Consider the following 22,882-nt stretch of genomic DNA (forward strand, 5'->3'; position numbering starts at 1 on the left):
GGGGTTTCTCTCTCCTGTTCCAGTGGTGAACAACTAAGTGTAACTTTAGAAGACCTGAGGCCAGCAACGGACTACCATGTCAGGTTGGTACAACTACTGTTCAGGGCCCCTCTGTGTGCTCTAATCAACCGTACAGCTGTCTGTCTGTGTGCTCTAATCAACCGTACAGCTGTCTGTCTGTGTGCTCTAATCAACCGTACAGCTGTCTGTCTGTGTGCTCTAATCAACCGTACAGCTGTCTGTCTGTGTGCTCTAATCAACCGTACAGCTGTCTGTCTGTGTGCCCTAATCAACCGTACAGCTGTCTGTCTGTGTGCTCTAATCAGTCGTACAGCTGTCTGCCTGTGTGCTCTAATCAACCGTACAGCTGTCTGTCTGTGTGTGCTCTAATCAACCATACAGCTGTCTGTCTGTGTGTGCTCTAATCAACCATACAGCTGTCTGTCTGTGTGCTCTAATCAACCATACAGCTGTCTGTCTGTGTGCTCTAATCAACCATACAGCTGTCTGTCTGTGTGCTCTAATCAACCGTACAGCTGTCTGTCTGTGTGCTCTAATCAGTCATACAGCTGTCTGTCTGTGTGCTCTAATCAACCATACAACTGTCTGTCTGTGTGCTCTAATCAACCATACAGCTGTCTGTCTGTGTGCTCTATCTAATCAACCGTACAGCTGTCTGTCTGTGTGCTCTAATCAACCATACAGCTGTCTGTCTGTGTACTCTAATCAACCATACAGCTGTCTGTCTGTGTGCTCTAATCAACCATACAACTGTCTGTCTGTGTGCTCTAATCAACCGTACAGCTGTCTATCTGTGTGCTCTAATCAACCGTACAGCTGTCTGTCTGTGTGCTCTAATCAACCGTACAGCTGTCTGTCTGTGTACTCTAATCAACCGTACAGCTGTCTGTCTGTGTACTCTAATCAACCGTACAGCTGTCTGTCTGTGTACTCTAATCAACCATACAGCTGTCTGTCTGTGTGCTCTAATCAACCGTACAGCTGTCTGCCCAAAATGTCTCTTGTCAAAAGTAGTGCACTCTGTCTCTCTCTCCAGGGTCGTGTGTTCAGGGCAGTGTTTACGCGGCAGTCCGTCGGAGGCAGTAGCCTTCACCACTCGGAGCTGCGAACCAGACCCCCCCGGCCCCCCCAGAAAGGCCAGTGGCTCCAAGAGCAGCACCCTCGTCCTTCAGTGGAAGGTACTGTACCTTTTTGTAGAGCCTATTCATGCTTTTGTACTTCGCAGCCCATTGAAAAAACAATATGCTGTGACCGTTGTGGGGTTTAACAGCACAGTGGATGCTGTACTATGTCAGGTTCCTGTTAGTTTGGTGTGTGTGTGTGTGTGTGTGTGTGTGTGTGTGTGTGTGTGTGTGTGTGTGTGTGTGTGTGTGTGTGTGTGTTTACCACTGGGCCTGGAATGAATGGGATGTTAATTGAGAGTAATCAAGATGTCGTGCTTCCACAGGCCCCGTGTGACAACGGCTCCAAAATCCAGAACTACACGCTCCAGTGGGACGAGGGGAAGGGGACCGGGGGTTATGAGCAGTGTTACTATGGACCTCAGAAGCAGTATCGGGTCACCAAGCTCTCTCCAGCTTCAAGATACTCCTTCCGCCTCGCAGCCAAAAACGACATGGGTACAAGGTAAGTGGCGAACTCAACGATATTTTCTCCTGGACACAGTGATGACAGGCCACGTACTGTCTCTACGGGCCACGTACTGTCTCTACGGGCCACGTACTGTCTCTGCGGGCCACGTACTGTCTCTGCGGGCCACGTACTGTCTCTGCGGGCCACGTACTGTCTCTACGGGCCGCGTACTGTCTCTACGGGCCGCGTACTGTCTCTACGGGCCGCGTACTGTCTCTACGGGCCGCGTACTGTCTCTACGGGCCGCGTACTGTCTCTACGGGCCGCGTACTGTCTCTACGGGCCGCGTACTGTCTCTACGGGCACGTACTGTCTCTACGGGCCGCGTACTGTCTCTACGGGCCAGCGTACTGTCTCTACGGGCCGCGTACTGTCTCTACGGGCACGTACTGTCTCTACGGGCCGCGTACTGTCTCTACGGGCCGCGTACTGTCTCTACGGGCCGCGTACTGTCTCTACGGGCCGCGTACTGTCTCTACGGGCCGCGTACTGTCTCTACGGGCCGCGTACTGTCTCTACGGGCCGCGTACTGTCTCTACGGGCCGCGTACTGTCTCTACGGGCAGCGTACTGTCTCTACGGGCCGCGTACTGTCTCTACGGGCCGCGTACTGTCTCTACGGGCCGCGTACTGTCTCTACGGGCCGCGTACTGTCTCTACGGGCCGCGTACTGTCTCTACGGGCCGCGTACTGTCTCTACGGGCCGCGTACTGTCTCTACGGGCCGCGTACTGTCTCTACGGGCCGCGTACTGTCTCTACGGGCCGCGTACTGTCTCTACGGGCCGCGTACTGTCTCTACGGGCCGCGTACTGTCTCTACGGGCCGCGTACTGTCTCTACGGGCCGCGTACTGTCTCTACGGGCCGCGTACTGTCTCTACGGGCCGCGTACTGTCTCTACGGGCCGCGTACTGTCTCTACGGGCCGCGTACTGTCTCTACGGGCCGCGTACTGTCTCTACCGGCCGCGTACTGTCTCTACGGGCCGCGTACTGTCTCCTCCTTCCTGTCCTCTCTCCTCCACTCTCTTTCCTTCTCTCTTTCCTCCTCTCTCTCCTCCTCTCTCTCCTCCCCTCTCTCCTCGGCTCCCTTCTCTCCTCCCTCCCCTCTCTCCAAACGACTCTTATCTCCCTCTTTTGTCTTTTGGGTTTTCCTTCCTCTCTGTTAGTGAGTTCTCCGAGACAGTGGACCTGTATACCTCGTGCAGCGTACCCTCCCCGCCCCTCCCTCCAGAGCTGGTGAAGGCAGGGGTGACCTGGTTGTGTCTGACCTGGCAGAGACCATCCACTTCCCCCAAGGAGGACGATATCTTCTACAGCCTGGAGATGGATGAGGACGAGGTACGGGTCAGTCATGACATTACATACTGATGAGGACGAGGTACGGGTCAGTCATGACATTACATACTGATGAGGACGAGGTACGGGTCAGTCATGACATTACATACCGATGAGGACGAGTTACGGGTCAGTCATGACATTACATACTGATGAGGACGAGGTACGGGTCAGTCATGACATTACATACTGATGAGGACGAGGTACGGGTCAGTCATGACATTACATACTGATGAGGACGAGGTACGGGTCAGTCAGTCATATGACATTACATACTGATGAGGACGAGGTACGGGTCAGTCATGACATTACATACTGATGAGGATGGGGTACGGGTCAGTCAGTCATGACATTACATACTGATGAGGACGAGGTACGGGTCAGTCATGACATTACATACCGATGAGGACGAGTTACGGGTCAGTCATGACATTACATACTGATGAGGACGAGGTACGGGTCAGTCATGACATTACATACTGATGAGGACGGGGTACGGGTCAGTCAGTCATGACATTACATACTGATGAGGACGAGGTACGGGTCAGTCATGACATTACATACCGATGAGGACGAGTTACGGGTCAGTCATGACATTACATACCGATGAGGACGAGGTACGGGTCAGTCATGACATTACATACTGATGAGGACGAGGTACGGGTCAGTCATGACATTACATACTGATGAGGACGAGGTACGGGTCAGTCATGACATTACATACTGATGAGGACGAGGTACGGGTCAGTCAGTCATATGACATTACATACTGATGAGGACGAGGTACGGGTCAGTCAGTCATGACATTACATACTGATGAGGACGGGGTACGGGTCAGTCAGTCATGACATTACATACTGATGAGGACGAGGTACGGGTCAGTCAGTCATGACATTACATACTGATGAGGACGGGGTACGGGTCAGTCATGACATTACATACTGATGAGGACGAGGTACGGGTCAGTCAGTCATGACATTACATACTGATGAGGACGAGGTACGGGTCAGTCAGTCATGACATTACATACTGATGAGGACGGGGTACGGGTCAGTCATGACATTACATACTGATGAGGACGAGGTACGGGTCAGTCAGTCATGACATTACATACTGATGAGGACGAGGTACGGGTCAGTCAGTCATGACATTACATACTGATGAGGACGAGTTACGGGTCAGTCATGACATTACTCTAAACCTTGAAGCTGTACGTTTCTCTCCTCTCAAATGGTCTGCGTGTATCAGACAGTGTTTGTATTTTAAGATGGACTTGCTTTGTGCTCAACTGGTCTTTGTCCCCCCCCTCATTCTCCCCAGGGTTATGGCTTCCAACCCAGCTATGATGGTGATGAGCTATCCTGCACTGTCAAGAACCTGCACAGGAGCACCACGTACAAGTTCAGGGTAAGTCACTCTGGGGCCAGCCGGTCTATATAGTCATACAACTAGTACAGTCTATAGAGTCATACAACTAGTACAGTCTATAGAGTCATACAACTAGTACAGTCTATAGAGTCATTCAACTAGTACAGTCTATAGAGTCATACAACTGGTACAGTCTATAGAGTCATACAACTGGTACAGTCTATAGAGTCATACAACTAGTACAGTCTATAGAGTCATACAACTAGTACAGTCTATAGAGTCATACAACTGGTACAGTCTATAGAGTCATACAACTAGTACAGTCTATAGAGTCATACAACTAGTACAGTCTATAGAGTCATTCAACTAGTACAGTCTATAGAGTCATTCAACTAGTACAGTCTATAGAGTCATACAACTGGTACAGTCTATGGAGTCATACAACTGGTACAGTCTATAGAGTCATACAACTGGTACAGTCTATAGAGTCATACAACTAGTACAGTCTATAGAGTCATACAACTAGTACAGTCTATAGAGTCATACAACTGGTACAGTCTATAGAGTCATACAACTGGTACAGTCTATAGAGTCATTCAACTGTTACAGTCTATAGAGTCATTCAACTAGTACAGTCTATAGAGTCATTCAACTGGTACAGTCTATAGAGTCATTCAACTGTTACAGTCTATAGAGTCATTCAACTGTTACAGTCTATAGAGTCATACAACTAGTACAGTCTATAGTCATTCAACTAGTACAGTCTATAGTCATTCAACTGGTACAGTCTATGGAGTCATTCAACTAGTACAGTCTATAGAGTCATTCAACTAGTACAGTCTATAGAGTCATTCAACTGGTACAATCTATAGTCATTCAACTAGTACAGTCTATAGAGTCATACAACTAGTACAGTCTATAGAGTCATTCAACTAGTACAGTCTATAGACGTACAACTAGTACAGTCTATAGAGTCATTCAACTGGTACAGTCTATGGAGTCATACAATTGGTACAGTCTATAGAGTCATTCAACTGGTACAGTCTATAGAGTTATACAACTGGTACAGTCTATAGTCATTCAACTGGTACAATCTATAGAGTCATTCAACTAGTACAGTCTATAGAGTCATTCAACTAGTACAGTCTATAGAGTCATTCAACTGGTACAGTCTATAGAGTCGTGCAACTAGTACAGTCTATAGAGTCATACAACTGGTACAGTCTATAGAGTCATTCAACTGTTACAGTCTATAGAGTCATTCAACTGGTACAGTCTATAGACGTACAACTGGTACAGTCTATAGACGTACAACTAGTACAGTCTATAGACGTACAACTAGTACAGTCTATAGTCATTCAACTAGTACAGTCTATAGAGTCGTGCAACTAGTACAGTCTATAGAGTCATACAACTAGTACAGTCTATAGAGTCATTCAACTAGTACAGTCTATAGACGTACAACTAGTACAGTCTATAGAGTCATTCAACTGGTACAGTCTATGGAGTCATACAATTGGTACAGTCTATAGAGTCATTCAACTGGTACAGTCTATAGAGTTATACAACTGGTACAGTCTATAGTCATTCAACTGGTACAATCTATAGAGTCATTCAACTAGTACAGTCTATAGAGTCATTCAACTAGTACAGTCTATAGAGTCATTCAACTGGTACAGTCTATAGAGTCGTGCAACTAGTACAGTCTATAGAGTCATACAACTGGTACAGTCTATAGAGTCATTCAACTGTTACAGTCTATAGAGTCATTCAACTGGTACAGTCTATAGACGTACAACTAGTACAGTCTATAGACGTACAACTAGTACAGTCTATAGTCATTCAACTAGTACAGTCTATAGAGTCGTGCAACTAGTACAGTCTATAGAGTCATACAACTGGTACAGTCTATAGAGTCATACAACTGGTACAGTCTATGGAGTCATACAATTGGTACAGTCTATAGAGTCATTCAACTGGTACAGTCTATAGAGTTATACAACTGGTACAGTCTATAGTCATTCAACTAGTACAGTCTATAGACGTACAACTAGTACAGTCTATAGAGTCATTCAACTGGTACAGTCTATGGAGTCATACAATTGGTACAGTCTATAGAGTCATTCAACTGGTACAGTCTATAGAGTTATACAACTGGTACAGTCTATAGTCATTCAACTGGTACAATCTATAGAGTCATTCAACTAGTACAGTCTATAGAGTCATTCAACTGGTACAGTCTATAGAGTCATTCAACTGTTACAGTCTATAGAGTCATTCAACTGGTACAGTCTATAGACGTACAACTAGTACAGTCTATAGACGTACAACTAGTACAGTCTATAGTCATTCAACTAGTACAGTCTATAGAGTCGTGCAACTAGTACAGTCTATAGAGTCATACAACTGGTACAGTCTATAGAGTCATACAACTGGTACAGTCTATGGAGTCATACAATTGGTACAGTCTATAGAGTCATTCAACTGGTACAGTCTATAGAGTTATACAACTGGTACAGTCTATAGTCATTCAACTAGTACAGTCTATAGACGTACAACTAGTACAGTCTATAGAGTCATTCAACTGGTACAGTCTATGGAGTCATACAATTGGTACAGTCTATAGAGTCATTCAACTGGTACAGTCTATAGAGTTATACAACTGGTACAGTCTATAGTCATTCAACTGGTACAATCTATAGAGTCATTCAACTAGTACAGTCTATAGAGTCATTCAACTAGTACAGTCTATAGAGTCATTCAACTGGTACAGTCTATAGAGTCGTGCAACTAGTACAGTCTATAGAGTCATACAACTGGTACAGTCTATAGAGTCATTCAACTGTTACAGTCTATAGAGTCATTCAACTGGTACAGTCTATAGACGTACAACTGGTACAGTCTATAGACGTACAACTAGTACAGTCTATAGACGTACAACTAGTACAGTCTATAGTCATTCAACTAGTACAGTCTATAGAGTCGTGCAACTAGTACAGTCTATAGAGTCATACAACTGGTACAGTCTATAGAGTCATACAACTGGTACAGTCTATGGAGTCATACAACTGGTACAGTCTATAGAGTCATACAACTGGTACAGCTAATAGAGTCATACAACTAGTACAGTCTATAGAGTCATTCAACTAGTACAGTCTATAGACGTACAACTAGTACAGTCTATAGAGTCATTCAACTGGTACAGTCTATGGAGTCATACAATTGGTACAGTCTATAGAGTCATACATCTGGTACAGTCTATAGAGTCATTCAACTGGTACAGTCTATAGTCATACAACTAGTACAGTCTATAGAGTCATTCAACTGTTACAGTCTATAGACGTACAACTGGTACAGTCTATAGACGTACAACTAGTACAGTCTATAGTCATTCAACTGGTACAATCTATAGAGTCATTCAACTAGTACAGTCTATAGAGTCGTGCAACTGGTACAGTCTATAGAGTCATTCAACTAGTACAGTCTATAGAGTCATTCAACTAGTACAGTCTATAGAGTCATACAACTGGTACAGTCTATAGAGTCATTCAACTAGTACAGTCTATAGAGTCATTCAACTGGTACAGTCTATAGAGTCATACAACTGGTATACAACTAGTACAGTCTATAGACGTACAACTAGTACAGTCTATAGACGTACAACTAGTACAGTCTATAGTCATACAACTAGTACAGTCTATAGAGTCATTCAACTAGTACAGTCTATATAGTCATACAACTAGTACAGTCTATAGAGTCATTCAACTAGTACAGTCTATAGTCATTCAGCTAGTACAGTCTATAGTCATTCAACTAGTACAGTCTATAGAGTCATACAACTGGTATACAACTAGTACAGTCTATAGACGTACAACTAGTACAGTCTATAGTCGTACAACTAGTACAGTCTATAGTCATACAACTAGTACAGTCTATAGAGTCATTCAACTAGTACAGTCTATAGTCATTCAACTGGTACAGTCTATAGAGTCATACAACTGGTATACAACTAGTACAGTCTATAGACGTACAACTAGTACAGTCTATAGACGTACAACTAGTACAGTCTATAGTCATACAACTAGTACAGTCTATAGAGTCATTCAACTAGTACAGTCTATATAGTCATACAACTAGTACAGTCTATAGAGTCATTCAACTAGTACAGTCTATAGTCATTCAGCTAGTACAGTCTATAGTCATTCAACTAGTACAGTCTATAGAGTCATACAACTGGTATACAACTAGTACAGTCTATAGACGTACAACTAGTACAGTCTATAGTCATACAACTAGTACAGTCTATAGAGTCATTCAGCTAGTACAGTCTATAGAGTCATTCAGCTAGTACAGTCTATAGTCATACAACTAGTACAGTCTATAGAGTCATACAACTGGTACAGTCTATAGAGTCATACAACTAGTACAGTCTATAGTCGTTCAACTAGTACAGTCTATAGTCGTTCAACTAGTACAGTCTATAGTCGTTCAACTAGTACAGTCTATAGAGTCATTCAACTGGTACAGTCTATGGAGTCATTCAACTGGTACAGTCTATAGAGTCATACAACTGGTACAGTCTATAGAGTCATTCAACTGGTACAGTCTAGTCGTTCAACTGGTACAGTCTATAGAGTCATTCAACTAGTACAGTCTATAGTCGTTCAAGTAGTACAGTCTATAGAGTCATACAACTAGTACAGTCTATAGAGTCATACAACTAGTACAGTCTATAGAGTCATACAACTAGTACAGTCTATAGAGTCATACAACTAGTACAGTCTATAGAGTCATACAACTAGTACAGTCTATAGAGTCATACAACTAGTACAGTCTATAGAGTCATACAACTAGTACAGTCTATAGAGTCATACAACTAGTACAGTCTATAGAGTCATTCAACTAGTACAATCTATGGAGTCATACAACTAGTACAGTCTATGGAGTCACAACTAGTACAGTCTATAGAGTCATACAACTAGTACAATCTATGGAGTCACAACTAGTACAGTCTATAGAGTCATACAACTAGTACAGTCTATAGAGTCATTCAACTAGTACAGTCTATGGAGTCACAACTAGTACAGTCTATAGAGTCATACAACTAGTACAGTCTATAGAGTCATTCAACTGGTACAGTCTATGGAGTCATTCAACTGGTACAGTCTATAGAGTCATACAACTGGTACAGTCTATAGAGTCATTCAACTGGTACAGTCTATAGAGTCATACAACTGGTACAGTCTATAGAGTCATACAACTGGTACAGTCTATAGAGTCATACAACTGGTACAGTCTATAGAGTCATACAACTGGTACAGTCTATAGAGTCATACAACTGGTACAGTCTATAGAGTCATTCAACTAGTACAGTCTATAGACGTACAACTAGTACAGTCTATAGAGTCATACAACTAGTACAGTCTATAGTCATTCAACTAGTACAGTCTATAGAGTCATTCAACTAGTACAGTCTATAGAGTCATACAACTAGTACAGTCTATAGAGTCATTCAACTAGTACAGTCTATAGAGTCATACAACTGGTACAGTCTATAGAGTCATACAACTGGTACAGTCTATAGAGTCATACAACTGGTACAGTCTATAGAGTCATTCAACTAGTACAGTCTATAGAGTCATTCAACTAGTACAGTCTATAGAGTCATACAACTGGTACAGTCTATAGTCATTCAACTAGTACAGTCTATAGACGTACAACTAGTACAGTCTATAGAGTCATACAACTAGTACAGTCTATAGAGTCATACAACTAGTACAGTCTATAGAGTCATACAACTAGTACAGTCTATAGAGTCATACAACTAGTACAGTCTATAGAGTCATTCAACTAGTACAGTCTATAGAGTCATTCAACTAGTACAGTCTATAGAGTCATACAACTGGTACAGTCTATAGAGTCATTCAACTAGTACAGTCTATAGACGTACAACTAGTACAGTCTATAGACGTACAACTAGTACAGTCTATAGAGTCATACAACTAGTACAGTCTATAGACGTACAACTAGTACAGTCTATAGTCATTCAACTAGTACAGTCTATGGCGTCATACTGAGAGCGAGATAGAAAGACAGAAGTGAGCGAGGGTAAAAGGAGAGAGACGGAGAGAAACAGGGGTGAAGACGCCGAGACAGAGGAACCAAAGAGAGTGGGAGAGAAGTAAGAGCCCACGTGGTGTGTCTGATCACTGCTGTTTGATCTTCAGGGTTAATTAGACTACGGATCAATGTCTTCCTGTCTCGGGGAGGAGGAGGGGAAGTGGTTATGACGAGGAGAGGAGGGCGATTGGCACACAGCGGTCTATGACTCATATGACTGCAGGGATCTAATGGTATTAGTCTCCCCTCCCACGTTCCCCAAATGGGACCCTATTGCCTATATAGTGCACTACTATTGGTCAGAGCCCTATGGGCCTTGGTCTAAAGTAGTGCACTATTTAAGGGAAATGGTTCCATTTGGGACCGATGCTGACTCTCAGGGTAACAGGAGCTGTCCACAATCCCACACACCGGTAGGCCAATCAGTGGCTAATTAGGTAAGCATTGTGGGAAATGGTAAACTGGCCTTTATTGTGAACTCGGACTGGAAGTGGTCAAGCAGCCCATTTTGGAGCTGAGCAAATGTTTTCTCACGACTCAAAGGGGGTTGTTGTAAGTCTAGTTAAAATCATCATGGTCAAATACAGGCTGAATTGAATCACATTGAATCAGCACAACTTCCTTCCCTCCCTCCCTCCCTCCCTCCCTCCCTTCCTTCCTTCCTTCCTTCCTTCCTTCCTTCCTTCCTTCCTTCCTTCCTTCCTTCCCTCCCTCCCTCCCTCCCTCCCTCTGTCCCCAACAGTCTCTCTCTTTCTCTCTGTCCATTCAATTCAAAGGGCTTCATTGGCATGGGAAACTTTCGTTTTAATTTCCAATTCAATTGAAATAAACAAAAGTGAGAAGTCACAAAACAAACATCACCAAAAACCGATTTGAATTTTGACAGTAAATTATTATACACAAAATCAGAGTGACAGCAATGTGCAAAACAATGTTTGACTTGTTTATAAAATTCTTTGGTCTTTGTGATCTGTGGAGAATATACGCCTAATATGGTCATACATTTGGCAGGAAGTTAGGAAGTGTAGGTCATACATTTGGCAGGAAGTTAGGAAGTGTAGGTCATACATTTGGCAGGAAGTTAGGAAGTGTAGGTCATATATTTAGCAGGAAGTTAGGAAGTGTAGGTTATACATTTGGCAGGAAGTTAGGAAGTGCAGGTCATATATTTGGCAAGAAGTTAGGAAGTGCAGGTCATATATTTGGCAGGAAGTTAGGAAGTGCAGGTCATACATTTGGCAGGAAGTTAGGAAGTGCAGGTCATACATTTGGCAGGAAGTTAGGAAGTGCAGGTCATACATTTGGCAGGAAGTTAGGAAGTGCAGGTCATACATTTGGCAGGAAGTTAGGAAGTGCAGGTCATACATTTGGCAGGAAGTTAGGAAGTGCAGGTCATACATTTGGCAGGAAGTTAGGAAGTGCATTTCAGTTTCCACCTCATTTTGTGGGCAGTGGGCACATAGGCAGACCTGGCTCTCGAGAGAAGACAATCTATGGCATCCTCTCTCAATAGCAAGGCTATGCTCACGGAGTCTGTACAAGGATTTACTTACATTTGGTTCAGTCACAGTGGTCAGGTATTCTGCTACCGTGTATTCTCTGTTTAGGGCCAGATATCATTCAAATTTTCCCTGTTTTTTTGGGGGGGGGGGGCGGGGCGTTGGTTCTTTCCTGTGTCAGATATTCATCTTTTTGCTTTCTCATAATTTGGTTTGAGTCTAATTGTGTTGCTGTCCTGGGGCTCTGTGCGGTCTTTTTGTGAACAAGGCCTTGAGGAAAGATATCTGTGTGTTTATTGGCAATTTTAAACGGACACTTGTTGTTTGTTGTACATTTATTTGATCATGTCATATCCGCTTCCCCCCAACACCGCTCTCTATCCATTTGTATAGCAGACCTTCATGCCAAATGTTTTTTATTTTATTTTATTTTTAATCAACAAAGACATGAGATGTTTGTTTGTCAGGAAGATTGTGCCGGGTGTATACGTGGTCTGTCGTACGGTATTTTGGTAGGTAGCAAATTTGCTCAAGACATTGTTTTCACTGAGGAAATGTTGGGAGTCTGCTTTTAATACTGCTGGATTTTTCCCAAGATTGCTATTGATGCGAATGTCATAGTAATTGTTGGATTCAAATTTGTCTCCACCAGCTCTTTAGCGTTGCTAGGTGGAGGTGGCCACCAGCTCTTTAGCGTTGCTAGGTGGAGGTGGCCACCAGCTCTTTAGCGTTGCTAGGTGGAGGTGGCCACCAGCTCTTTAGCGTTGCTAGATGGAGGTGGCCACCAGCTCTTTAGCGTTGCTAGGTGGAGGTGGCCACCAGCTCTTTAGCGTTGCTAGGTGGAGGTGGCCACCAGCTCTTTAGCGTTGCTAGGTGGAGGTGGCCACCAGCTCTTTAGCGTTGCTAGGTGGAGGTGGCCACCAGCTCTTTAGCGTTGCTAGGTGGAGGTAGCGGTCACATCTTTAGTGTTGCTAAGTGGCGGGAAGTGGCCGTTTAGCCGGTAGTGGATTGGGGTGATCAGGCCTTGGTTCCAAATATTGGGGAAGCTGTCAGAGATGCTGGTAATGTTGTAGTTTAACAATAGCCCATTTGAATTTATGGTTTTGTATGTTTTATCATTTAATTTAGGATTACCATCAACACCACAGGCCTTTTTGGGTTGGAGGGTTTGTATTTTGTCCTATAACCCATTCAATGGAATTAGAGAATCCACTGGCTTCTGGTAGTCTTTTAATAGTTGATTCTAAGATTTGTAGTTGATCATGTATCTTTGCCCTGTTTGTTCTTTTGTTATAGAGTCGAAAAGATTTGAAGTGGTTTATCTGTACCTGCTACTTGCTCTCTGCCCCCCCTTCTTAAATCAATGTAAATTGTATTTGTCACATGGGCTGAATAGAACAGGTTTAGACCTTACAGTAAAAGCTTACTTACAAACCCTTAACCAACAATGCAGTTTCAATAATACCTTTAAAAGAAGTAAGCGATAAGAATAACAAATCATTAAAGAGCCGCAGTAAATAACCATAGCGGGGCTATATACAGGGGGGCACCGGTACAGAGTCAATGTGGAGGCTATATACAGGGGGTACCGGTACAGAGTCAATGTGGAGGCTATATACAGGGGGTACCGGTACAGAGTCAATGTGGAGGCTATATACAGGGGGTACCGGTACAGAGTCAATGTGGAGGCTATATACAGGGGGTACCGGTACAGAGTCAATGTGGAGGCTATATACAGGGGGTACTAGTACAGAGTCAATGTGAAGGCTATATACAGGGGGTACTGGTACAGAGTCAATGTGAAGGCTATATACAGGGGGTACCGGTACAGAGTCAATGTGGAGGCTATATACCGGGGGTACCGCTACAGAGTCAATGTGGAGGCTATATACAGGGGGTACCGGTACAGAGTCAATGTGGAGGCTATATACAGGGGGTACCGGTACAGAGTCAATGTGGAGGCTATATACAGGGGGTACTAGTACAGAGTCAATGTGAAGGCTATATACAGGGGGTACTGGTACAGAGTCAATGTGAAGGCTATATACAGGGGGTACCAGTACATAGTCAATGTGGAGGCTATATACAGGGGGTACCTGTACAGAGTCAATGTGGAGGCTATATACAGGGGGTACCGGTACAGAGTCAATGTGAAGGCTATAAACAGGGGGGTACCGGTACAGAGTCAATGTGGAGGCTATATACAGGGGGTACTAGTACAGAGTCAATGTGAAGGCTATATACAGGGGGTACCGGTACAGAGTCAATGTGAAGGCTATATACAGGGGGTACCAGTACATAGTCAATGTGGAGGCTATATACAGGGGGTACCTGTACAGAGTCAATGTGGAGGCTATATACAGGGGGTACTGGTAGAGTCAATGTGGAGGCTATATACAGGGGGTACCGGTAGAGTCAATGTGGAGGCTATATACAGGGGGGTACCGGTACAGAGTCAATGTGAAGGCTATAAACAGGGGGGTACCGGTACAGAGTCAATGTGGAGGCTATATACAGGGGGTACTAGTACAGAGTCAATGTGAAGGCTATATACAGGGGGTACCGGTACAGAGTCAATGTGAAGGCTATATACAGGGGGTACCAGTACATAGTCAATGTGGAGGCTATATACAGGGGGTACCTGTACAGAGTCAATGTGGAGGCTATATACAGGGGGTACTGGTAGAGTCAATGTGGAGGCTATATACAGGGGGTACCGGTAGAGTCAATGTGGAGGCTATATACAGGGGGTACCAGTACAGAGTCAATGTGGAGGCTATATACAGGGTATTACGGTACAGAGTCAATGTGGAGGCTATATACAGGGGGTACCGGTACAGAGTCAATGTGGAGGCTATATACAGGGGGTACTAGTACAGAGTCAATGTGGAGGCTATATACAGGGGTACTGGTACAGAGTCGATGTGGAGGCTATATACAGGGTATTACGGTACAGAGTCAATGTGGAGGCTATATACAGGGTATTACGGTACAGAGGCAATGTGGAGGCTATATACAGGGTATTACGGTACAGAGGCAATGTGGAGGCTATATACAGGGTATTACGGTACAGAGTCAATGTGGAGGCTATATACAGGGGGTACCGGTACAGAGTCAATGTGGAGGCTATATACAGGGGGTACTAGTACAGAGTCAATGTGGAGGCTATATACAGGGGTACTGGTACAGAGTCGATGTGGAGGCTATATACAGGGTATTACGGTACAGAGTCAATGTGGAGGCTATATACAGGGTATTACGGTACAGAGGCAATGTGGAGGCTATATACAGGGTGTTACGGTGCAGAGGCAATGCGGAGGCTATATACAGGGTATTACGGTACAGAGACAACTGGAGGGAGCCACGGTGTCAGGTAATATGTACACATGGGTAGAGTTATTAGATAAGCATAGAAAGGTGGGGGTGTAATGCAAATAGTCTGGGTAGCCATTTGATTAGCTGTTCTGGAGTCTTCATGCCTCACTTCACGAGGCGGTAAAAGGTGGTATCACCAGATATTGACTGGTTTTCTGATCCACGCCCCTACCTGTTTTTTTGTTATCTGTGACCTACAGATGCATATCTGTATTCCCAGTCATGTGACATCTATAGATTAGGGCCTAATGAATGTATTTCAATTGACTGATTTCCTTTATATGAACTATAACTCGGTAAAATCTTTAAAGTTGTTGCATTTATATTTGTAGCTAACATTCTTTGATAACTGGTTAGATGGCATTATGTGCTTCCAAATCTCTGTTTTACTTTAATGAAGCTGTTTAATGTATCACTAGCCACTTTAAACAATGCTACCTTATATAATGTTACTTACCCTACATTATTCATCTCACTCGCATTAACATCTGCTAACCATGTGTATGTGACAAATAAAATTTGATTCGATTTTGATAGCAACTAGCTGACTCGTGCAGTGCTAATTTAAAGTTAGCAGGCTTAGTTGGCTAGCAACCTTTTAAAGTTGATTTAGAAAGTATATGCTCTTAAAGTTGTCTGAAAATTCAGTTGAAGCCAGTAGTCATGAGTGCAAACAATTTGGCTTAACTTGAAACAGTTGAAGTTATCTCTGTTGGGGTTTACATACAAGGCTGGCTTAACTTGAAACAGTTGAAGTTATCTCTGTTGGGGTTTACATACAAGGCTGGCTTAACTTGAAACAGTTGAAGTTATCTCTGTTGGGGTTTACATACAAGGCTGGCTTAACTTGAAACAGTTGAAGTTATCTCTGTTGGGGTTTACATACAAGGCTGGCTTGCCTTGTTCTCCATATTATCACCCTGGAAAACATTTTCCGACATGACTACGGAATGCTGATGGGGTTTTATGTAATAACTCGCATAAAAAAAATATATAAAAAGTGAGTTTTAACTTTGCATTGGGACATGACGCATATACTAATGCAAATCTATAGGTCACATGTGGTTATGCTACCTACCCCTTTAACTCAGAAAGACCACTGACATTATCTTTGGCAATGGGCGTGTTTGACATTGCGACTGACTTAAGTCAGTATCTATGCAAACAGATGATAGTATTGTGACAGAGATATATTTATTTTTTAATAGGTTAATCACATTGAAAGGAAAAATCTATTTTTTCAAGAGAGACCTGGCCAAAATAGCAGTACACAAAGTTTGCAGACACATGTACAACGTAAAACCCAGTACGGTTTATACTGTTGTTCCCGCACCAGGCCCAAATCCCCATCATTCGCGTGAAGAGGAGACGAAGATACAGGGGCTGCAGATACGGGTGCCTTGTGAGAATTCATTGGCTTGTGGGTAACCCGCCTCTACCATCCATCCTATTGGCCATTGTGCAATCACTGGATAATAAACTGAACGAGCTCCGTTCGAGACTATCCTTTCAACGGGACATTAAATACAGCAATATCTTATTTTTCACTGAGTCGTGGCTGAACGTCGACATGAATAATATACAGTTGGTTTGGTTTTCCGTGCATCGACAGAACAACTGCCTCTGGGAAGACTAGTGGTGGTGGTGTGTGTCTGTTTGTCAATAACAGCTGGTGCTGTCAATAACCCAGCCGCGAGCTGCCTAGTGACACGAGCCTACTAAACGGGTCAAATGCCTTTTGTGCTCACTTCGAGGAAAGCAACACTGAAGCATGCATCAGAGCACCAGCTGTTCCGGATGACTGTGTGATCAAGCTCTGCGTAGCCAATGTGAGTAATACCTTTAAACAGGTCAACGTTCACCAGGCCGCAGGGACGCCAGACGGACCACCTGGCAAACTGACCAAGTCTGTATGACTTACATGTTTCAAGCAGACCACCATAGTCCCTGTATGTTACGTTATTTATACTGTAGTTTGTTTAGTAAATATTTTCTTAACTGTTATGGTTAAGTGCGTATAAGTAAGCATTTCACGGTTGGTTGTATTTGATTTGGTTTGATTTGAACATTTACACATTGAGCAGCAAGATGGTTTGGGGAAAGTGTGGTGCAACTAGGGGTCAAAACATTGAATGACCCGCAGAGAGCTAATAATAATAATAATATATGCCATTTAGCAGACGCTTTTATCCAAAGCGACTTACAGTCATGTGTGCATACATTCTACGTATGGGTGGTCCCGGGAATCGAACCCACTACCCTGGCGTTACAAGCGCCATGCTCTACCAACTGAGCTACAGAAGGACCACTGGGAGAGCTGGGACCAAAGTAACAAAGCCTACCATCAGTTACACACTACGCCGCCAGGGACTCAAATCCTGCAGTGCCAGACGTGTTCCCCTGCTTAAGCCAGTACATGTCCAGGCCCGTCTGAAGTTTGCTAGAGAGCATTTGGATGATCCAGAAGAAGATTGGGAGAATGTCATATGGTCAGATGAAACCAAAATATAACCTTTTGGTAAAAACTCTACTCGTTGTGTTTGGAGGACAAAGAATGCTGAGCTGTATCCAAAGAACACCATACCTACTGTGAAGCATGGGGGTGGAAACATCATGCTTTGGGGCTGTTTTTCTGCAAAGGGACCAGGACGACTGATCCGTGTAAAGGAAAGAATGAATGGGGCCATGTATCGTGAGATTTTGTTTGAAAACATCCTTCCATCAGCAAGGGCATTGACGATGAAACGTGGCTGGGTCTTTCAGCATGACAATGATCCCAAACACATTGCCCGGGCAACGAAGGAGTGGCTTCGTAAGAAGCATTTCAAGGTCCTGGAGTGGCCTAGCAAGTCTCCAGATCTCAACCCCATAGAAAATCTTTGGAGGGAGTTGAAAGTCCGTGTTGCCCAGCAACAGCCCCAAAACATCACTGCTCTAGAGGAGATCTGCATGGAGGAATGGGCCAAAATACCAGCAACAGTGTGTGAAAACCTTGTGAAGACTTACAGAAAACGTTTGACCTCTGTCATTGCCAACAAAGGGTATATTAACAAAGTATTGAGATAAACTTTTGTTATTGACTAAATACTTATTTTCTACCATAATTTGCAAATAAATTCATTAAAAAATCCTACAATGTGATTTTCTTGATTTATTTTTTCTCATTTTGTCCATCATAGTTGAAGTGTACTTATGATGAAAATTACAGGCCTCTCTCATCTTTTTACGTGGGAGAACTTGCACAATCGGTGGCTGACTAAATACTTTTTTGCCCCACTGTATACATATAAAACAATATTTAAAAAATGTATATATTGTTTTTCCTTTTCTATGATTGTGATTTCTGAATGCTGCAGTATCTCCTCCCGTCCTGCAGGTGGCAGCCTACAACACTGAGGGAAAGAGTAACCCCAGTCAGGTGGCAGAGTTCACTACCTGTCCAGACAGACCAGGAGGACCATGTAGACCTGTCATCAGAGGCAGGGTACTGCCCAATTCCTTCAGACTGGCATGGGGTGAGTAGAGAGACACATACACAATCATCATCATCTCAAACACGCAAAGAAATGTCTGCTCGCAACGGTGATACAGATCAAAATCCCTCTCACCGATACATCTGTGCTACCAGAGCTTTTTGTTTTCATGTCTGTTGATAACACTGGCCACCTTTGGTGTGATCAAGACTACTGACCACCCTTGGTGTGTTCAAGACTACTGACCACCCTTGGTGTGTTCAAGACTACTGGCCACCCTTGGTGTGTTCAAGAGTACTGGCCACCCTTGGTGTGTTCAAGAGTACTGGCCACCCTTGGTGTGTTCAAGAGTACTGGCCACCCTTGGTGTGTTCAAGAGTACTGGCCACCCTTGGTGTGTTCAAGAGTACTGGCCACCCTTGGTGTGTTCAAGACTACTGGCCACCCTTGGTGTGTTCAAGAGTACTGGCCACCCTTGGTGTGTTCAAGAGTACTGGCCACCCTTGGTGTGTTCAAGAGTACTGGCCACCCTTGGTGTGTTCAAGACTACTGGCCACCCTTGGTGTGTTCAAGAGTACTGGCCACCCTTGGTGTGTTCAAGAGTACTGGCCACCCTTGGTGTGTTCAAGAGTACTGGCCACCCTTGGTGTGTTCAAGAGTACTGGCCACCCTTGGTGTGATCAAGACTACTGACCACCTTTGGTGTGATCAAGACTACTGACCACCCTTGGTGTGTTCAAGAGTACTGGCCACCCTTGGTGTGATCAAGACTACTGACCACCTTTGGTGTGTTCAAGACTACTGGCCACCCTTGGTGTGATCAAGACTACTGACCACCCTTGGTGTGTTCAAGACTACTGGCCACCCTTGGTGTGTTCAAGACTACTGACCACCCTTGGTGTGTTCAAGAGTACTGGCCACCCTTGGTGTGTTCAAGACTACTGGCCACCCTTGGTGTGTTCAAGACTACTGGCCACCCTTGGTGTGTTCAAGACTACTGGCCACCCTTGGTGTGTTCAAGACTACTGGCCACCCTTGGTGTGTTCAAGACTACTGGCCACCCTTGGTGTGTTCAAGACTACTGGCCACCCTTGGTGTGTTCAAGACTACTGGCCACCCTTGGTGTGTTCAAGAGTACTGGCCACCCTTGGTGTGTTCAAGACTACTGGCCACCGTTGGTGTGTTCAAGAGTACTGGCCACCCTTGGTGTGTTCAAGACTACTGGCCACCCTTGGTGTGATCAAGAGTACTGGCCTGGTCAGAGGTAGTGTATTATATAGGGAATAGGGTGGTGCCATTTGGGATGGACCTTATTGTCTATAAATATTGCCAGCTGGCTCATGACTCTTTAACAGAGCTATAGAGACATCGATCCCATAACAGGTTTTAACAGAGCTATAGAGACATCGGTCCATAACAGGTTTTAACAGAGCTATAGAGACATCGGTCCATAACAGGTTTTAACAGAGCTATAGAGACATCGGTCCATAACAGGTTTTAACAGAGCTATAGAGACATCGGTCCATAACAGGTTTTAACAGAGCTATAGAGACATCGATCCATAACAGGTTTTAACAGAGCTATAGAGACATCGGTCCATAACAGGTTTTAACAGAGCTATAGAGACATCGATCCATAACAGGTTTTAACAGAGCTATAGAGACATCGATCCCATAACAGGTTTTAACAGAGCTATAAAGACATCGGTCCCATAACAGGTTTTAACAGAGCTATAGAGACATCGGTCCCATAACAGGTTTTAACAGAGCTATAGAGACATCGATCCATAACAGGTTTTAACAGAGCTATAGAGACATCGGTCCATAACAGGTTTTAACAGAGCTATAGAGACAATGGTCCATAACAGGTTTTAACAGAGCTATAGAGACATCGATCCCATAACAGGTTTTAACAGAGCTATAGAGACATCGGTCCATAACAGGTTTTAACAGAGCTATAGAGACATCGATCCATAACAGGTTTTAACAGAGCTATAGAGACATCGGTCCATAACAGGTTTTAACAGAGCTATAGAGACATCGGTCCATAACAGGTTTTAACAGAGCTATAGAGACATCGGTCCCATAACAGGTTTTAACAGAGCTATAGAGACATCGATCCCATAACAGGTTTTAACAGAGCTATAGAGACATCGATCCCATAACAGGTTTTAACAGAGCTATAGAGACATCGATCCATAACAGGTTTTAACAGAGCTATAGAGACATCGATCCCATAACAGGTTTTAACAGAGCTATAGAGACATCGATCCATAACAGGTTTTAACAGAGCTATAGAGACATCGATCCATAACAGGTTTTAACAGAGCTATAGAGACATCGGTCCATAACAGGTTTTAACAGAGCTATAGAGACATCGATCCATAACAGGTTTTAACAGAGCTATAGAGACATCGGTCCATAACAGGTTTTAACAGAGCTATAGAGACATCGGTCCATAACAGGTTTTAACAGAGCTATAGAGACATCGATCCATAACAGGTTTTAACAGAGCTATAGAGACATCGATCCATAACAGGTTTTAATTAACAGAGCTATAGAGACATCGGTCCCTAACAGGTTTTAACAGAGCTATAGAGACATCGGTCCATAACAGGTTTTAACAGAGCTATAGAGACATCGATCCCATAACAGGTTTTAACAGAGCTATAGAGACATCGGTCCCATAACAGGTTTTAACAGAGCTATAGAGACATCGATCCCATAACAGGTTTTAACAGAGCTATAGAGACATCGGTCCATAACAGGTTTTAACAGAGCTATAGAGACATCGATCCCATAACAGGTTTTAACAGAGCTATAGAGACATCGATCCCATAACAGGTTTTAACAGAGCTATAGAGACATCGGTCCATAACAGGTTTTAACAGAGCTATAGAGACATCGATCCCATAACAGGTTTTAACAGAGCTATAGAGACATCGATCCATAACAGGTTTTAACAGAGCTATAGAGACATCGGTCCCATAACAGGTTTTAACAGAGCTATAGAGACATCGATCCCATAACAGGTTTTAACAGAGCTATAGAGACATCGATCCATAACAGGTTTTAACAGAGCTATAGAGACATCGATCCCATAACAGGTTTTAACAGAGCTATAGAGACATCGATCCCATAACAGGTTTTAACAGAGCTATAGAGACATCGATCCCATAACAGGTTTTAACAGAGCTATAGAGACATCGATCCCATAACAGGTTTTAACAGAGCTATAGAGACATCGATCCCATAACAGGTTTTAACAGAGCTATAGAGACATCGGTCCATAACAGGTTTTAACAGAGCTATAGAGACATCGGTCCATAACAGGTTTTAACAGAGCTATAGAGACATCGGTCCATAACAGGTTTTAACAGAGCTATAGAGACATCGGTCCCATAACAGGTTTTAACAGAGCTATAGAGACATCGATCCCATAACAGGTTTTAACAGAGCTATAGAGACATCGATCCCATAACAGGTTTTAACAGAGCTATAGAGACATCGATCCCATAACAGGTTTTAACAGAGCTATAGAGACATCGATCCATAACAGGAAGTGATTGTTGTATTCTCTCTCTAGAACCTCCTAAAGATAATGGAGGGGCGGAAGTGACCAAATATGTGGTGGAGATATCTGAGGGACTAAGCGGTAAGTTTCGACTGCAAATCAATCACATTTATTTATTATAACTATATATTATATATTTATTTTGTTTAATGGGGGCGGCTGGGTAGCCTAGTGGTTAGAGCGTTGGACTAGTAACAGACACCTTGATACATCTCACACTCTGCTTGGAAATGGGAGCGGCAGGGTAACCTAGTGGTTAGAGCGTTGGACTAGTAACAGAAAGGTTGCAAGATCGAATCCCCGAGCTGACAAGTTGACAAATCCAACAAAACACAGTGTACTACTCTTCATATTTTCAAGCAGGATGGTAGCTGCGTCGTGTTATGGGGTATGCTTGTAGTCGTTAAGGACTGTGGAGTTTTTCAGGATACAAAATAAATGGAATGGAGCTAAGCACAGGCAAAATCAGAGAGGAAAACCTGGTTCA

At 43.7% G+C, this 22,882-nt stretch overlaps 1 protein-coding gene across 16 annotated transcripts in view; it reads left to right on the top strand.

Moving 5' to 3' along the window:
* fndc3a (fibronectin type III domain containing 3A) overlaps positions 1-22,882 on the top strand; it is a 172,868-nt gene that overhangs the window by 115,116 nt on the left and 34,870 nt on the right. For all 16 annotated transcript variants that reach the window (XR_008069170.1, XR_008069171.1, XR_008069156.1 and 13 more), the window contains 7 exons: positions 24-83; positions 1,058-1,199; positions 1,469-1,647; positions 2,819-2,990; positions 4,308-4,394; positions 18,726-18,864; positions 22,408-22,476. Coding sequence is in view for 1 of the 16 variants with exons in the window: in XM_052468767.1 (XP_052324727.1) it covers positions 24-83; positions 1,058-1,199; positions 1,469-1,647; positions 2,819-2,990; positions 4,308-4,394; positions 18,726-18,864; positions 22,408-22,476 (848 nt within the window). In the remaining 15 variants the exon portion in view is untranslated. The remainder of the gene's footprint in view (positions 1-23; positions 84-1,057; positions 1,200-1,468; positions 1,648-2,818; positions 2,991-4,307; positions 4,395-18,725; positions 18,865-22,407; positions 22,477-22,882) is intronic.

This window comes from Oncorhynchus keta, chromosome 18 (assembly GCF_023373465.1).
Source record: "Oncorhynchus keta strain PuntledgeMale-10-30-2019 chromosome 18, Oket_V2, whole genome shotgun sequence".
Classification (NCBI taxonomy): domain Eukaryota; kingdom Metazoa; phylum Chordata; class Actinopteri; order Salmoniformes; family Salmonidae; genus Oncorhynchus; species Oncorhynchus keta.